We start from the raw sequence: 16,044 nt of genomic DNA on the forward strand, positions 1-16,044 counted from the left end.
ACAGAGCTATTTTGTTTGGTTTACAGCCCTTGTCCGAATATAAATCCGGCTCCATTTCGGTTACGCAGACACAACAGCTTTGACAAGGATATCAAAATCATTTCCAAGTGAATTGTTTCAGAAAAAGCTTAATGTGCATTCATTGGTGCGGTGCGATCACAAAAGGGTTAACAATAAAGTAAAATAAAATAGTAAAAAATCAAACACAAACGATTGAAACATAAACATTTATTTAAATAAACCCCTAAAACTAAATTACATTTCTTCAATAAATAATTTATGTAAGTTTGTGGTGAGACAGAGGCGCTTAACTAATTATTTGTTTTTATTGTTATAGGATTTAGCACTTATTCTCAAGAGCATACATCCGTGTTGCCAGTGATCATACAAGGATTTAGCGCATTCAGCGCATATAACCACTTATGTACCTAGAATTATTGTTAAACATACAGACATAATACGTTAGTTATGCCGTCTTTGATTTGCTAGTTTGTCATTTTACGGTCTTTCACATAAATTCCTCAAATGCAATCATACACATAGATATTACGTAAATGTGTTGGTAAACATATAACAATTGCGTGGCAATAATAATTTAATTTAAGTCTAGCTACATAGGCATTATAAGAAGTGATCAATACGATAACCAGACAATAGGAAGGTCACTTAAAACTTTTCTAAGCAAGAGCATATTACAAGGGTTAAGGTCAAAAATAACAATTCGCATTAAAATTAAATATGAAAACACATAGAAACAATTGAAACTACAAAAGGAACGAACGAACGAACGAACGAGCGACGAAGTCGCACAGGACAACACGTGCCTCTTAAAACTATATTCAGTTGTTGTTATTGTGTATGTATGTTTGTATTCAGCTATACGAGTACGTGGTACGTTACTATGTTACTATCATTAATATTTGTATTTGCTTTTTGTATTTGTATTTGCATGAAGCCAGTTTGTGCTTACGTGAAACTCAACATTGTGTTCCGTGTGGAACTAACATAGTTACATAACATACATACCTACATACGTAAATATGTTCAACTGATAAATTACTTATGTATATAAAAAATCTAATTTTTTGGTTCTAAAAAGGGCAGTCGGAAGCTAGCGGGTTTCTTTTCACATGTAACGGCCGTTAGGAGGCGTGTTTCGCCACCGCTCGTTGGTGGTTCAATTGGTATTGAGCGTTGCGAACGATCAATATGTGGCGGCAGTTGCAAGTTGATGGGATCGCGTAGGCGTCGCAAGTCGTATTCAGCTTCGGCGATTTCACGTCTTAATTGATTATACTTTTCAATGTCAAAGCTCTTCCTTTTGGCCTTTTTGTGCATTGTAATCAGGAAGAGACGATCCCTAACTGTTTCGTAAGTGTATTCCTGAAAGAAATATAACATATGTATATGTAATCAATAGGTTTAGGTACAATACAAAAATAAATTAAATAAAAGTCTGCGTCCAACCGTCCGTTTCCTAACTCGTATATCTCTATGTTTCCCACAAATCACCCCCATCGGACGTTGATCTTGCAGCTCTGAACTCGCGAATTGCAACTTAATTCACTTCGAAGTACCAACCATACCTAGTAGGTAATTAAGCTGCCTTCGCTAAATATAAATAACGGATGATCCTAGTAGAGGTAATAGTTTGGCATTTCATCATGGAAGGAAGGATCGCCCTAACAACATTTACAAATCGTTTAACTTTATTACGCTCAACTTTTGGTCACCATCACCTATCTGTAGACCCAGAATTCATTATTGGATAATATTCAAGCGAATAGACCACGTCCAGCACACAGTGAAGAAAATAAAGCAGCCATAGCTGAGACTGTGCACGAAGACCGTGGAGAGACGATTCGATGCCGTTCGCGGTAACTCGGACTGACGTATGGAACGACTTGACGTATTTTACGTCGAGATCTCGCGCGACCTTCTCAAGCGACATCGCTTCGCTCTATGGGCTCTTCCAAGTTCCAAGAAGATCCGATGTTTTCGAGTTAAATTCGTTCTAGGATGATGCCTATTTCTGACTCGATTGGTATGTCTGAAAATGTATGTCTGAAGAGATTCAAGAGCTGTCATTTCATCCAGAAAAAACAACGGTTTGGTGTGGTTTGTGGGCCGCTAGAACCATCGGTCCATATTTCTTCAAAAATGACGACCGTAAGAATACAACCGTCAATGGCGACCGTTATCGTGTAGCTCATGATCTTGGCGACATTTGGTTTCAACAAGACGGTGCCACTTCCCACAGATCGCATCAATCAATGAATGTATTGAGAGAATAGTTCGGTGAGCAGATAATTTCACGTTTTGGGCAGTCAATTGGCCTCCAAGATCGTGTAATATCACACTGTTAAGCTTTCCAATGCGGATATGTTAAGTCTAAAGTCTATGCAAACAATTGCGCTTCGATTCAGACCTTGGAGCAAAACATCACACGTGTCGTTCGCCAGTTATCAGTCGAAATGCTCGAACGTGTCATCGAACATTGGACTCAACAGATAGACCATCTGAGATATAGCTGCGGCCAAAATTTGAAAGAGATAATCTTCAAAACATACGTACCAAAGAATATGCTTTCGAATGGTAGTAAACATTCCCCATAAGATTTAAAGTTTCTGTGTGTTTAAAAAAGTAGGGAACCTCGAAATGTATCATCTTTTATATCTTTTATTGTATGTATTTTGCAGCTTGGTGGATAGGTCAAAAAGACAGAACTGACGTTTGCTGATTTTTTAATGTCCATCTATATAATTTGCAGTATGAACAAAACATACAATAACAAAAAAAATACAATCAATGAAAAGTACTAGAAGTTATAAACAACCTTTACTCTCTCATCAGTAACTTCGAATATACGTACGAGTTCAATTATTATTGTAACGAATCTAAGCTCTAGGAATTATTATTTTTAACATATTACCGATTTCGTTAGGCAGTAATAAGCATATAGGGCCATCGTGGTGCCATATGTAACAAAGTATGTGACGGGTTCCATGATATCCCAAGAGTATTCCCACCAAGTAAGGCGCGCCAAGACGCCAAATTGTACCGCCATTAAACTGAGTCCGACCCACGTTGCGACGACCGTTTTACGTTGCGCTAGTTTAGCAAGTTCCTGCTTTTCCTATAAATTTAAGAAACGTAAGATATTTTCCATATGAGACCTACTTGCGTATACGTCTTATAGTAACACTTACCATTTCTAGAGGTGATATTTCAAATTTTAAATTTTCTATTTTTTTCACTAGTTCTTGTTCTTTGTGCAAATGATATTCGCCGACATGTAAAGCTTCATACAACTGTAATGAGAACAAAATTGTATATAGGTTTTAAAAATTTTACTTAAAATAAAAATATGTTTTAATACATACTTGTGCTACTAAAGTTCTAACATCACTAAGCCTCTTTAAGTCTTCAGAGTCGATTTTTTTCCTTTTAGGAGGGATCACTTCGTATTTGTTATCATTTATTTGAAGCCTGGAAAGATACGTAATTTAATTGTATTAAAAAATAATAAAAACAAATAACGATTTGTGTAAACATCAAGGAAACAAATAGTTATTCGAATCAGATTAGATTATATATTACATACATATATCACTTTAATATGGGTTCGAGTTGTCTCTAAATCAGTTCTGTATCTGGATCCGAACTTTTTGGAAAACGCGCATGCTTTCTGAACAATTTTTTAAATATTTTCCCTTCACTACTCACCAAAATGGCTCATCCATAAGGCTGTCGATGGCGCAAGTGGACGCTATTCGTACACCACATTTGTTCAGCACAACCGCTCGATCAATACCGTGATCTTCAATTTTCAGCATTTCGATAAGATCGCCTACTTTGTGCGACACGGGCCTCAGAGCAAATCGGCATTTTTCCAATCTGCTTGGCAGCGGCACTGTTAGGTGTGGAAGTCCTTGAATATATTCAACGTAGACATCGCCTGCAAAGGGTTGAAAATGAGATCCATTAGAGAAAATATTATAGAAATAAAATATTTATAGAGGCTTCAAAATATACCGGTGTAAAGTTTTGATATACAAAATATGGAATAAATATATTTATAGTACAAAAATAATTATCTTATAAATAAAAATAAAACGCCTTTTTTGTATGTCCGCACATTACACCCGAACCACAGCAAGGAAAGACGTCAAAGGTATTGCAAGGGTATTCCTATAGTCCTGGAAAAGGTCCTAACGGTGGCCTTTTTTGCAAAATCACCCTCGATTTCGCAATTTATGTCGGCTGAGCCGATTTGGCTGAAAATTGGTTAGGAGTTAGCTTGGAAATACGGGACGGATATAGGCTACTTTCTATCGTTTTATGTTAAAAGCCAAAACAATTCATAAACAAACAATAAAAAACGTTAACTTCGGCTGCACCGAAGCTAATATACCCTTCACAGGTTCATTTCTTTTAGTAACTATGTGTTCAGTTTGTATGGAAGCTATATGCTATAGTAATCCGATCTGAACAACTTTTTAGGAGATTACATTGTTGCCTTAGAAAATAATCTATACCAAATTTGGTGAAGATACATTGTCAAATGTGAAAGTTTTCCCTCAGTCCCTCAGTTTTTAAGATATCGTTCTGAAATTTTGCAAACGTCATTTTCTCTTCAAGAAGCTGCTCATTTGTCAGAACCGATATCGGACCACTATAACATATAGCTGTCATACAAACTGAATGATCGGAATCAAGTTCTTGTATGGAAAGCCTTCACATTTGACAATGTATCTTCACAAAAGTTGCTACGAACTTTAAACGATGTTTTCTCAAAATAGTGTTTTCAAAGTCGGCGACCAACATTACTCGAAAACGGCGAAACCCATTAGTCTCAATTTCTAACACGAGCTTTTGAAATATATTTTTTATATTTTCAAAGATATTTTCTCACAGGCTCGTTTCCAACATGAAGGCATTTGGATACGGGTATATTTTCTTGCAAGCTCATCGGCTTTACATTTTCCAGTAATTTTTCTAGGCCTAACATGGAAGCAGCTTGATGCTACAAATTTTCAAAGGGTTTTCCTATAAAATTGATATGATTTCTTTAAAAAAACTACACTAATTGTTAAGTAAGTTCAAATGTTTTTTATTTAGTATGATACAATTACAATTACAATTAGGTTCTGAATATACTTGTAACATCATTCAAATGGCTTCTACGACCTCCATGAGTTCGATGAACCCATTTTTCGAGTACTGTTTCCACTAAATCAAGTCCTATACCATGAATAGCACGTTCAATATGACTTCTAAAGCTTGAACAGAGTCTGGTTTATTTTTAAATGCCAATGACTTCAAATAACTTCACAATAACACAGTACAGCAGCTAATCTGGGGGTGAGAAATTCCAAGTCAGGGTGATGGTACCAGGTCAGTATAGTAAAACCCTCAAAGGGTTTGGCGTTCGTATGTGTCAGTTTTTTTTTATAACCTTTTAAATTTTTTTTATGTTATAGTGAACGAAAATTGGGTACCAAATATAGTGTGTAAAAGCTGCTACAACCGTCTAATGGATTGGAAAAATAGATAATAGTGGTTCGCGAGTTATGTTAAACGACGTTTTTGCCAAAATGTTACAACTAAGCGAAAAAACATCAAGATAAGGAAAAAATTTAAAAGGTCATAAAAAAAACTGACACATACGAACGCCAAATCGTTTGAGGGTTTTACTACACTGACCTAGTACCATCACCCTGACTTGGAATTTCTCACCCCCCAGACAATAATCCCAAAAATGTTCCACAGTGTAATTAGTCTAATAGTATCAAATCATAACTTCTTGGAGGTCATTAAATGTCAGAAGTTCTTGAAATAATTGAATCTCCAAAATTTTCTCGCAATAATTTGGTTGTTGCACGTGCTTTGTGGTTCGTAGCCCGTCTTGTTGGAACCAGATGTTTTCAAGATCAACTTCTTCCAATTCCGGCCATAAAAAGTTGATATTCATCGATCTATATCGTTCTCCATTGACAGTAACGTTGTCTCCAGCTTCATTTCAAAAGACGGACCGCTGATTCCACCAAATCAAAAACAAAACCTAACTGCTAATTTAGATAAATATCAAAAGAGGCCAGAATCATGGGCCGACACTTTAAGATTTTGCACCACAATAATGCACCGTTACATACTGCATTGATTCTTGCTGAGTTTTTCGCCGTTTTCGCCTGATTTAGCTCCGTGCGATTTCTGGCTATTCAGCAAATTCAAACGACTGCTCCGGAAAACCGTTTTGAGTCAATTAAAGACATTGACTTTAACAACTGATTCGAGGATTGGAACATTGGGGCCAATGAGGATTACTTTGAGGGGGACAGCATAGATTTTGAAAAATAAATTAAACATTTTAAAATGAAAAAAAAGTATTACCATTTCTGCTAATAATTGTATACTCGGTTATAAATAAGTAAGTCTCTAAATTTCTATCCTCTCGGATAAAAATATGCTTTTCGAACAAAATGGAACAGCTTAGTCTATTCAAGGGCATGCAGTCGCATTTTCTACAAGGACTACAGCCAATTATTGTTCTTTATGTACTATATATCAGAGTACTCCTTTTTCTATAATTTCATAAAAAAATATGAGGGTTCGTGACACAATATAGGTAGTATCTCTCATCATTCTCTATAGTTTTTAGTCTCCACTTCTGCAGTCATACATGCACCCCCCATTAGACATGACTTTTACCCTTGAAATTACTAGTAAAAACCATGAAAATTTCTTTGTTCAGAATTGGTCACTGACACCACTACTACACTGGGTAGAAAATTTGACTAGTGCTTCATCAAAGTTTTTCATCAGCATTCTAAAAATGATAGATCAAGGAAAAATGCGTGCAACAAAGCCTCTTCGCCAAACACGAGTAATTAAGCACATTCAATGGGCAAATAATTTCATGCTGATTGGGAAAAAGTAAGTTTCGTGGCAATGGTGGGCAATATATGAATGTAGCGGCAGAATGAGTGCTTTCCTTCATGCACGCGTACATATTGTCACTTTTATGGTGTGAATCTCATTCCTCCACCGCCCACAGTCAAGGCTATTGACTGATTGGAACGCCGTAGAAACTTAATTGCTCAACTATGCATGCACAGACGTGATGTTTGCTGCAGCAGTTAAATGTTCTCAATGCTCTCTAGAGCACAACTCTTCACGCTGAATTCGAATGGAATTTTCTTTTCGATCTCGCATGTTTGATTAACATTATTACTGGTACTTGGTTGTCGGTAGTAGTTAGGAAAATATTACGAATTGCAAAGTTGATTAGCATTTCATTATGAGCCTTACATGTGTAAATATGTATGCAGATGTTGTGAGCAAGCTTCATCAAATGAGAATGTCGAGGGCATAGCATGAAATATGAATGAGGGAAACAAATATTTGGAACATTGAGCAGCACTCAGAAGCATAGGCGCTCAAACACACATGAAACTGCACATAAAACAAACCGAAGCATGAAAATATTTGTGGCATTTTTATTGAGAATTTTACAAAAAAATTAAGCTTTTTTGAATTTACCGAAATTATTTTGACTTGCAATAATCAGTAGATGAAATCCAAATGGTTTATCGAAAGTGAAATGTGGTAGCTAAGATATGTGAATAATGTAGTTTTATTTACTCTTCTTTCTTAACGCTATCGCGTCAGTACACAAGCTTTTTAACGAATTCAAACTGCGAAAGACTCCTTCTTGAAAGATATTTTAGAGTATTGAAGAGTATTACATAGGGTTTATCGGACAAAAAATAGCCTTTTTTCAACTTTTTTTTCATTTAAAAAATGAAATATTTTGTCAGAATTTTTTTTATTGTTACAAACATACACTGCTAACAAAGAAATTCTGACATTTTTGGAAAAGTAATATTTTAAACTCGGCCATTGCGACGCTATTTCCGGTGACCCCTCGGAAAATTGATGCGCCCGCGTTGGCAGGATAAGTCTTTACAGGATCACCTAAAGTTAAAAAAAATACGTGTTTTAGTTAAAACCTTAATTTAGAACTTGGACGAAGGAAAAAGAATCTGAAAATTTTAGTGAAAATTTCGTGACATTTTCTTTTCAAATATGTAGTTTTAATCGATAAAAAAATCCCTCATCCAAGTCTTAAAGAATTGTATCTCAAAGACCTGTGTAAAATTTCATGAAGGTCGGTTGAGTAGTTCTCGATAAATCTTTCCAACCGACTTCAAGAAAAACGCGTTTAAAGACGGCGCATTTAGCCTAGCTAGCCTCCAGCGCACAAGTTCTCAAGGCTGTATCTCCGCAATTATTGCTCGGATCAAATTGAAAATTTAGAAAAATATTCTAGATTGGTTTTGTAGAATTTAATAATACAATACTCGATTTTTTGAAACCCAGAAACCCATACAACTCCTTAAGAACATTAGAAGAGGTTTCCAAACTAGATTACCAACTTCAAGATAACTCGCCGATATGTAAAGCTTACTCTACTTCTTCTTCTTTACTGGCGTAGACCCCGCTTACGCGATTCTAGCCGAGTTAACAACAGCGCCAGTCGTTTCTTCTTTTCGCTACGTGGCGCCAATTGGATATTCCAAGCGTAGCCAGATCCTTCTCCACCTGGTCCTTCCAACGGAGGTCTTCCTCTTCCTCTGATTCCCCCGGCGGGTACTGCGCCGAATACTTTCAGAGCTGGAGTGTTTTCGTCTATACGGACAACATGACCTAGCCAGCGTAGCCGCTGTCTTTTAATTCGCTGAACTACATATGTCAATGTCGTCGTATATCTCATACAGCTCATCGTTCCATCGAATGCGATATTCGCCGTGGCAATGCGCAAAGGACCATAAATCTGTCGCAGAACCTTTCTCTCGAAAACTCTAAACCTTACAGAGCAAAGATATACTCAGGGGTACTAGTATGAAGTGAGTATGTGTAGAGAACATTTGTTGTGAACGAGCCATAACTTTTCTGTTTGGTTGGCATGACATCTAACAAACATATTTAATAACCTTACAGTCATTGAACAAAAAATTTCATATGTTGTCAATGTCAAATTTTGTACCAATGATGAGGAAAGCATTAATTTTTTGTTTCCATTTGAAGAAAAGTGCTGCAGAGTCACACCGAATGCTTGCCGAGGTACATATATATATGGTGATTATGATCTATCAGAAGCAACATGCAAAAGATAGTCACAACGGCTCAGAGAGAATTTTGATGTAAGAACTGTAGAACGTGGATGATCGGCAAATTGAATGAAAAACAAATGGAAAACCGAAAAGACACTTGTGAAATTTTGCTTCAAAGAGCCCGAAAGTAAATAGCAGTCAACTGTGTTTGTGTATCCAGTTGGGCCAAATGCAACAAAAGTTGTGCCCATAACTTTTAAGTCATATTCGTAAACCTGAAATATCCTCTTTATAACTGTGGACTCTGTTGCACCCGATACTCGCTTTAGTGTCTCAACAGACACAAGGTCTGATAAACGTAAATATAATTTCGCATTTGTTGAAGTTGTGCGTGTTTGTTGGAATAAAAGAGCAGGCAACCTACTGAACGTTCGTGTTTCCACATTTGTTGTAGTCATTAAACACAAACATTATAAGTGCTCATGTTATCATTTTCTTAGCTTCTTTCTTAATTCTACATAAGCGCCTTTTCTGCGTTTGCTTTTATTTATCAGTTTGCTTGCCACATTTGCAGGTTTTCGCTGCAATTAATATTATGTTCGCCCACCAAAGTATTGTTCGCTAAAAGCTTTTTTTACTCACCATTGGCCAGGTGGTTATCTATTTCTCTGTGTGTTTGTTGTTTCGCCAACCTACAAGCGTTTATTGTACACTCTGCTTGCAGCTCATTTTCACGCCAAAGATGTGTGTAGTTTCGTATTAATTTTCTTTTTAAATCAAATTTCTTTAACGCTTGAGTTATTCGCGATGACGGCGTCGACGCCGCCGCCGCTGCCACTGCGCGCACTTGACTCTCATTGGCGTCATCATGGCAAACTTTATGCGCTTATTGCTGTACTCCATATAACTGCAATGCTGAAGCTACCATCTTCATTATGTTCATCATTGTCTTGGGATATTCAGTCATTAGCGAGACTTTGGCGTCATAACTGGTGCGCGAGTACCTACATATAAACATACATATGTATGTACATATGTACATATGTGGGTAAGTGGTGCTATTTGGCCGCTTGCTGGCTTGTCAGTTGCGGTTGTTGGCCACCACTGCCGCCTGCACGTCTGCCCCACTGCCGCCACTACGCAGCGCCACCAGCGCCGTTGCTGATTATTATTTTCATGCACTTTGATTTTTTGGACTTTTCAGTAAGCATTTCACGATTATGACTAGTGCAGCCAGCTACTTACATGTACTTGTACTTGTAATTTGCTTTTTTTCTCCATCGGCGCTTATTAATGGAATTAAAAATTCAGTTAACTTTCAGATTTTCGCGCTTGCAGACGTTCCCGACGGATCGCCCATGTACGCGGTCAGAAAAACGGTGCATTAAGCATACTTGTGTTAGTGTTAGTTAATTAAAAAAAAAGTATATATTCATATATAAATAAAAATAACAGTGTTACTTGTGCATAACATACAGAAAATATGCAAAAAAAAAAATCGTGAAAACAAATTTGCAATTCCATTTATTGTGACAAAGTTTCAAATCACTACCACAAATGCTACAAATTCCAGTGACAAGTGAAATGTCAAAGTGAGATTGACTGTCACTCAAGCAGGATTAAGCAATCAAAGTTCATACAGTCACAAAGTCTTGCGAAGAAACAAAAAAAAAGAAAGAAACAAAACACTTGTTATCCACCAACTCACAAGCAAAGATAGGGTCGCTGCGGTGTTGTTGACGGCGCTGACACGCATACCTCTCTAACTCACCCACTGCCACCCTGCCACATCCTCAAAAATTCTGAAAGTGTCAACTTATTTACTCGATTGATGTTGTTTACCCAGCCATATGTTCACACACACACGCCGAAAACTCTTTACAAGACCCTAGGGATGGCAGAGGGAAGCGTATTTGATTAACCATCGAAGAAATTGCTCGCCCTTTCTCTCATCACCGCCAGTTAAGTGTGCGCTGCTCAAGCGCCAAATGGCGGTCAAATGGGATATTGACAGTTGATGCCTTGAGGAAGACAAATAACAGTTCTTCAACGACTTTCCATAATGTTGCAAAGTCAAAAGAAATTTTAAGTGTCTGCTTGAAACTTCGAATGTCCTTAGCGTATTTGTGTATAAAAATAAATAAGAAATATACAACTTTGCAATATTTTCTACTGCTTGCTCTTCGATTTGTAGCTATGTAGAAAATATTGTATAGATTGGCTTAAAGGCAATTGCTTACGTCTCTAATGCCAAACATACAACGCAATGTTTTCGAATTTTTCTGGGTCAAGTCTGGGTTTTTTCCTATGATAATAAAAATAGTTCCAATTATATACATATGTATATGTATAATTGTGTGAGGTTAGGTTTTAGGCTTCTAAAGGGTGATACATTTTTAGGTTCCCTACCTTTTTTTAAAGAAAAATCACAAAAACTTCAAATTTAATGCGGAATGTTTGTTATCATTCGATCGAAAATTCATTTTCATTTATTTTTTGAAGATTGTCTCTTTCAAATGTTGGCCGCGGCTCCGTCTCAGATGGTCCATCCGTTGAGTGCAATTTTCGATTATTCGTTCGAGCATTTAGATTGATAACTGGTGAATGACGCGTGTGATTATTTGCTCTAAGGCTTGAATCGAAGCGGGATTGTCCACATAGACTTTAGACTTTACATATCCCTACAGGAAAAGGTCTAACGGCGTGATATCCCACATTCTTGGTGACCAATCGACCTACCCAAAACGTGAAATTATCTGCTGACCGAAACGTTCTCTCACTAAATCCATTGATTGATGCCATGTGTGGGAAGTAGCTCCGTCTTGTTGAAACCAAATGTCGCCGAGATCACTAACTTCAATTTTGAAGAAATATGGAGCGATAATACCACCCCAAACCATTGTTTTTCTGGATGAAATGGCAGCTCTTGAATTTCTTCATGTTGCTTTTCGTCCCAAAAGCTTGTTTACACACTCATTGAGCCAGAAATGGGCCTCATAGCTGAACAAAGTTTGGCTCGAAAACCTCGGATCTTCTTAGAACTGTTCAAGAGCCCATAGAGCGAGGCGATATCGCTTAGGAAGGTCGAGCGATTTCAGTTTTCGCACAAGCTGTATTTTGTACGCTTTTAATTTAAGATCACGGCGTAAAATGATCATATGTCAGTCCGAGTTGTTGCGAACGGCGCCGAAACGACTATCCACAGTCTTCATGTACACTCTCAGCTACGATTGGTATATTTTCTTCACTGCGTGCTGGACGTGGTATATTCGGACGAATATTATCTAATAATGATGCAGGGTCTCAAGATGGGTGAAGGATGTTATATTGAAGCATGCGCGAAACACATTCTCCATAGAACGTGAATTTTCGTAATGAAAAGTCAAACTATACTGAAATAAAATAAGATGACAGCTTGACACGACTCACGTGTGATCTGCCACTAAATAAAAGTTACTCCACTTGGATCACCAGTTATATATGTATGTATAATTGTATGCGGTTAGGTTTTAGGCATCTGCAAAGTTTACAGCTTTTCAGACACATAACATTGAACTGGAGAAATGACCTTTTCTCCATTATTTGACCTTGTTTCCTCAAAGCGAATATTTAAATTTTAGGAATTGGGAAATAATGTCGACATGGAATTATTCTTGTTCTTCTTTTGTGACTTCGAATTGATATTCTGTTAACAAACAATTACACATTTCGGTAAAGATTGATGCAGACAGTCATCAGTTAAAATGAGTTAAGGCAATATACAACCGAAATTAAAACGAATAGTTTTCTTTTCCCCAATATTAGATAATCATTCAGCTCCTTCAAGGGATGTTTGAAGCAATGGACCTTAGAAAAACACCACAGGGCATACCACAAAGTTACCTGCCGGTAGTGTTGATGGTGGACAGACCCAAAAGCTCCTACTTCTAGGCAAAAAGGAGTTTAGTCAATATCAGCAAATATGTGTTAAGGCAATCTATAACCGAAACTAAACCGAATACTTTGCTCTTCCATTAATATTATCGAATCATTCAGCTTCCTCAAGAGATGTTCGAAGCAATTGACGCAGTAGGAAAACCTCATGTCTTTATACATTAGCAACACTGTCACACCACAAAGTATCCTTGGGGTAGTCCTGATTCTGGACAGACCAAAAAGTTTTACTTCTAGGCAAAATGGAACTTAGTAATATTGTTGGGGTCACCACAGGGCACCTACCTTTAAGATCCCACCTTCAGAAAATGTGAAAAGTGGATTCGGCGGAATGCAGAGCATGGTCGAAGGATGATGAGACGGTGGAACATTATCTATCCGAATGCTTAGCCTTCAGCCGAATGAGATGGTATATATTCCACGGCTCCCAGTTTGCCAACATAGGAGATATTTGCTAGCTTGGGTAGACTTTTTTTTTATTAAATCCACAGAATTTCTGGATAGATCTTAGTTTAGTTACCACACGGGAGCAGAATAGGTCTAACAATGGCTTAAATGCGGCCTGCTGGAGGCGCTCATGTGCATCCTATTTAAACCAACCAACCAATAATAGAGCCTTCGCTTAAATTCCCACGACAGCCGGTTCTACGCACAGGAAATGACCCGGATTTTATCCGGCCAAGGACTGTTTTTTTGGCGATCTAACCCCGTTTGGATCGGTAAGTGTTAGCGCCTTCGAAGAACTTGAAATTGAGCATCTCGTCATATATGTACCTCTTACAAACCTGTTTATCGGAACGTGGGTTCGAACCAATTCCGGAACGACAGTAAAGCAGTGATCTCTCAGCCGATAACTCAAGACTTTTAGATAAAGAACATACTTTCGTTTCCACGATAGATGGACTGCTGAATGTGTATAAATTTGCACTGAATTCATCTAACCAGCAAAGCTGGAAAATATGAAATTTATTATTCCTATGTGTCGCAGAAGACCACACTGACAACTTTTGGAATTTTTATTAATATGAGACATGAGACCTTAACAACAAATAATCGAGTGCTAAAACAGATTTGGCTCGAGGCTTAGTAATACACGCGACCTTACAATTGAACACGCTTCCGTTCTCCTCAATAAGACTTTCGATGTGGAAAATGCTTCAAAATTTCAAAAAAGTTTATCTTTAGGCCTACTTTTGCAGTAATTCCTAATTCTACCTCAATTTGGGTGCTTAGGTTTAGTTGTGTTTTCATTTCAGATTTATAGTTTCCTGTTGCCCTTACTGCAACCACAACTGTAAAGCACTAACAATAACCAAACACACACAAATTGAGTTTCGCCCAAAACATCACAAAACCCCCACACAAGTGCCCTATGTATGTTGAGCCGCAACATCGTCAACATCATCAGCAACGGTGCGTGGGGCAACAACGTTAGCAATGTAATGACATTGCTACTCGTTCTAGTGCTCCTCGGTTACTGTGGTTGTGGTAGTTGTGATAGTGGAAATTCGCAAAAAAAAGTTATTTTTGGTTTTCAAGCGGCGGCTGCTTGACTGGCTGGGCGTCTGACTGCTTTGCCCGGCTAACCCACTGTGATGAGAAAATATTTCAGTAGTTTGGCTGCTTATTTGGCTCGTTTATTTGCTCGTGCTTTTTTGTTTGTTTGTTGATAACCTTTTATTTTCCGGCTTGTTACGTTTAACTTTTTGAGTTGCGCATGTGGTGCACTAATACCAACGGTTGACCTTACAAATTCTCAAATGGATTTCCATGTAGTGTACGAAAGTGTCTCCGATTTGGATTGAACTAGTCGATTTGTGCTGAGTAAGTGTTACTAACAACACAATCGGGTATCAGAAACCATAATGAAAACTGTAAATATTTTTATACCCTGAACAGGGAATATTAAACTTGCCAACATGTTTGTATCTCGCAGAAGGAAATATCGGAGGCCCTATAAAATGTATATCTAAATAATCAGCATGACGAGCTGAGTCGATTTATGTCAGTCTGACCATCTGTCTGTATATACGCAAACTAGTTCCTCAGTTTTTGAGATATAGATCTGAAATTTTGCACAAGTTCTTTTTTCTCCAAGAAGCTACTCATTTGTCAGAATCGCGGATATCCATCCACTATAGCATATAACTGCCCTACGAACTGAACGATCGTAAACAAGTTCTTACAACGAATATTTTGTATATGAGAAGGGTATTATAACTTCGATGCTTTGGTACGTTATTTCTTGTTTTGGCTAAGGTCGCGGCAAGTAAAACCTAAAAGGAGAGCACTATCAAGGCTGTGAAGAAATGGAACCCTTTATAAAGTGATAGGCGGCATTGTTAATACATTCAAACGAACAACAATTTATTAAATTTCGAAATAAAGCTGTCCACGATCTCAAAAACCATGATCATAAATTGGGCATATCTCATTTTCAAGACTATGAATATGGTATTACTGGAATTTCATTCTCTTCTGTTAATTCTTTTAAACACATAATAATAGAAAACGGATTTAGTATGAGAAAGATATACATGTGTTTGTCGAGCTATCAGAAAACGAAGAAAGAGTTATACTATATTACGCATAAGCGATATACTACTGTGATCAAATTGAGAGGTGAATTTTGACCATTTCATCTCCTTCAACATCCCTCCCCAGGGTTGTGCGCTGGGTTTGAGACCCTCCACTAAAAAACCCTAGCAATGAAAAGAAGAAAACAGCCTCAGAAAAGAGATGCCCTTTTGATGACGACCCCTGCAAACGTGTTAAGGATTACGAAGGGCAAGCAGCTAGAATGTCCGCTCCCTTAATGGGAAAGGTGCCGCTGCCCAGCTGGTTGATGTCCTCGTTAGAGTGAAGGCTGACATCATTGCCGTCCAAAAAATGCGATGGACGGGACAAGGACTGTGGCGACGTGAGTAGGTTCTTGTGGCATTTACTGCAGTCCACCCCGGTGGATAAATGTCTAGCCACAATGAGCATCAAAGCG

At 37.7% G+C, this 16,044-nt stretch overlaps 1 protein-coding gene across 1 annotated transcript in view; it reads right to left on the bottom strand.

Moving 5' to 3' along the window:
- Positions 1–756: 756 nt before the first annotated feature.
- LOC120779134 (calcium uniporter protein, mitochondrial) overlaps positions 757–16,044 on the bottom strand; it is a 170,151-nt gene continuing 154,863 nt past the window's right edge. The window contains exons 3-7 of the mRNA XM_040111337.1: positions 3,727–3,958; positions 3,384–3,489; positions 3,210–3,311; positions 2,933–3,136; positions 757–1,383 (exon numbers count right to left, since the gene is read on the bottom strand). Coding sequence (XP_039967271.1) covers positions 1,078–1,383; positions 2,933–3,136; positions 3,210–3,311; positions 3,384–3,489; positions 3,727–3,958 — 950 coding nt within the window. The 3' untranslated portion in view covers positions 757–1,077. The remainder of the gene's footprint in view (positions 1,384–2,932; positions 3,137–3,209; positions 3,312–3,383; positions 3,490–3,726; positions 3,959–16,044) is intronic.

Source organism: Bactrocera tryoni, chromosome 5 (assembly GCF_016617805.1).
Source record: "Bactrocera tryoni isolate S06 chromosome 5, CSIRO_BtryS06_freeze2, whole genome shotgun sequence".
NCBI lineage: Eukaryota > Metazoa > Arthropoda > Insecta > Diptera > Tephritidae > Bactrocera > Bactrocera tryoni.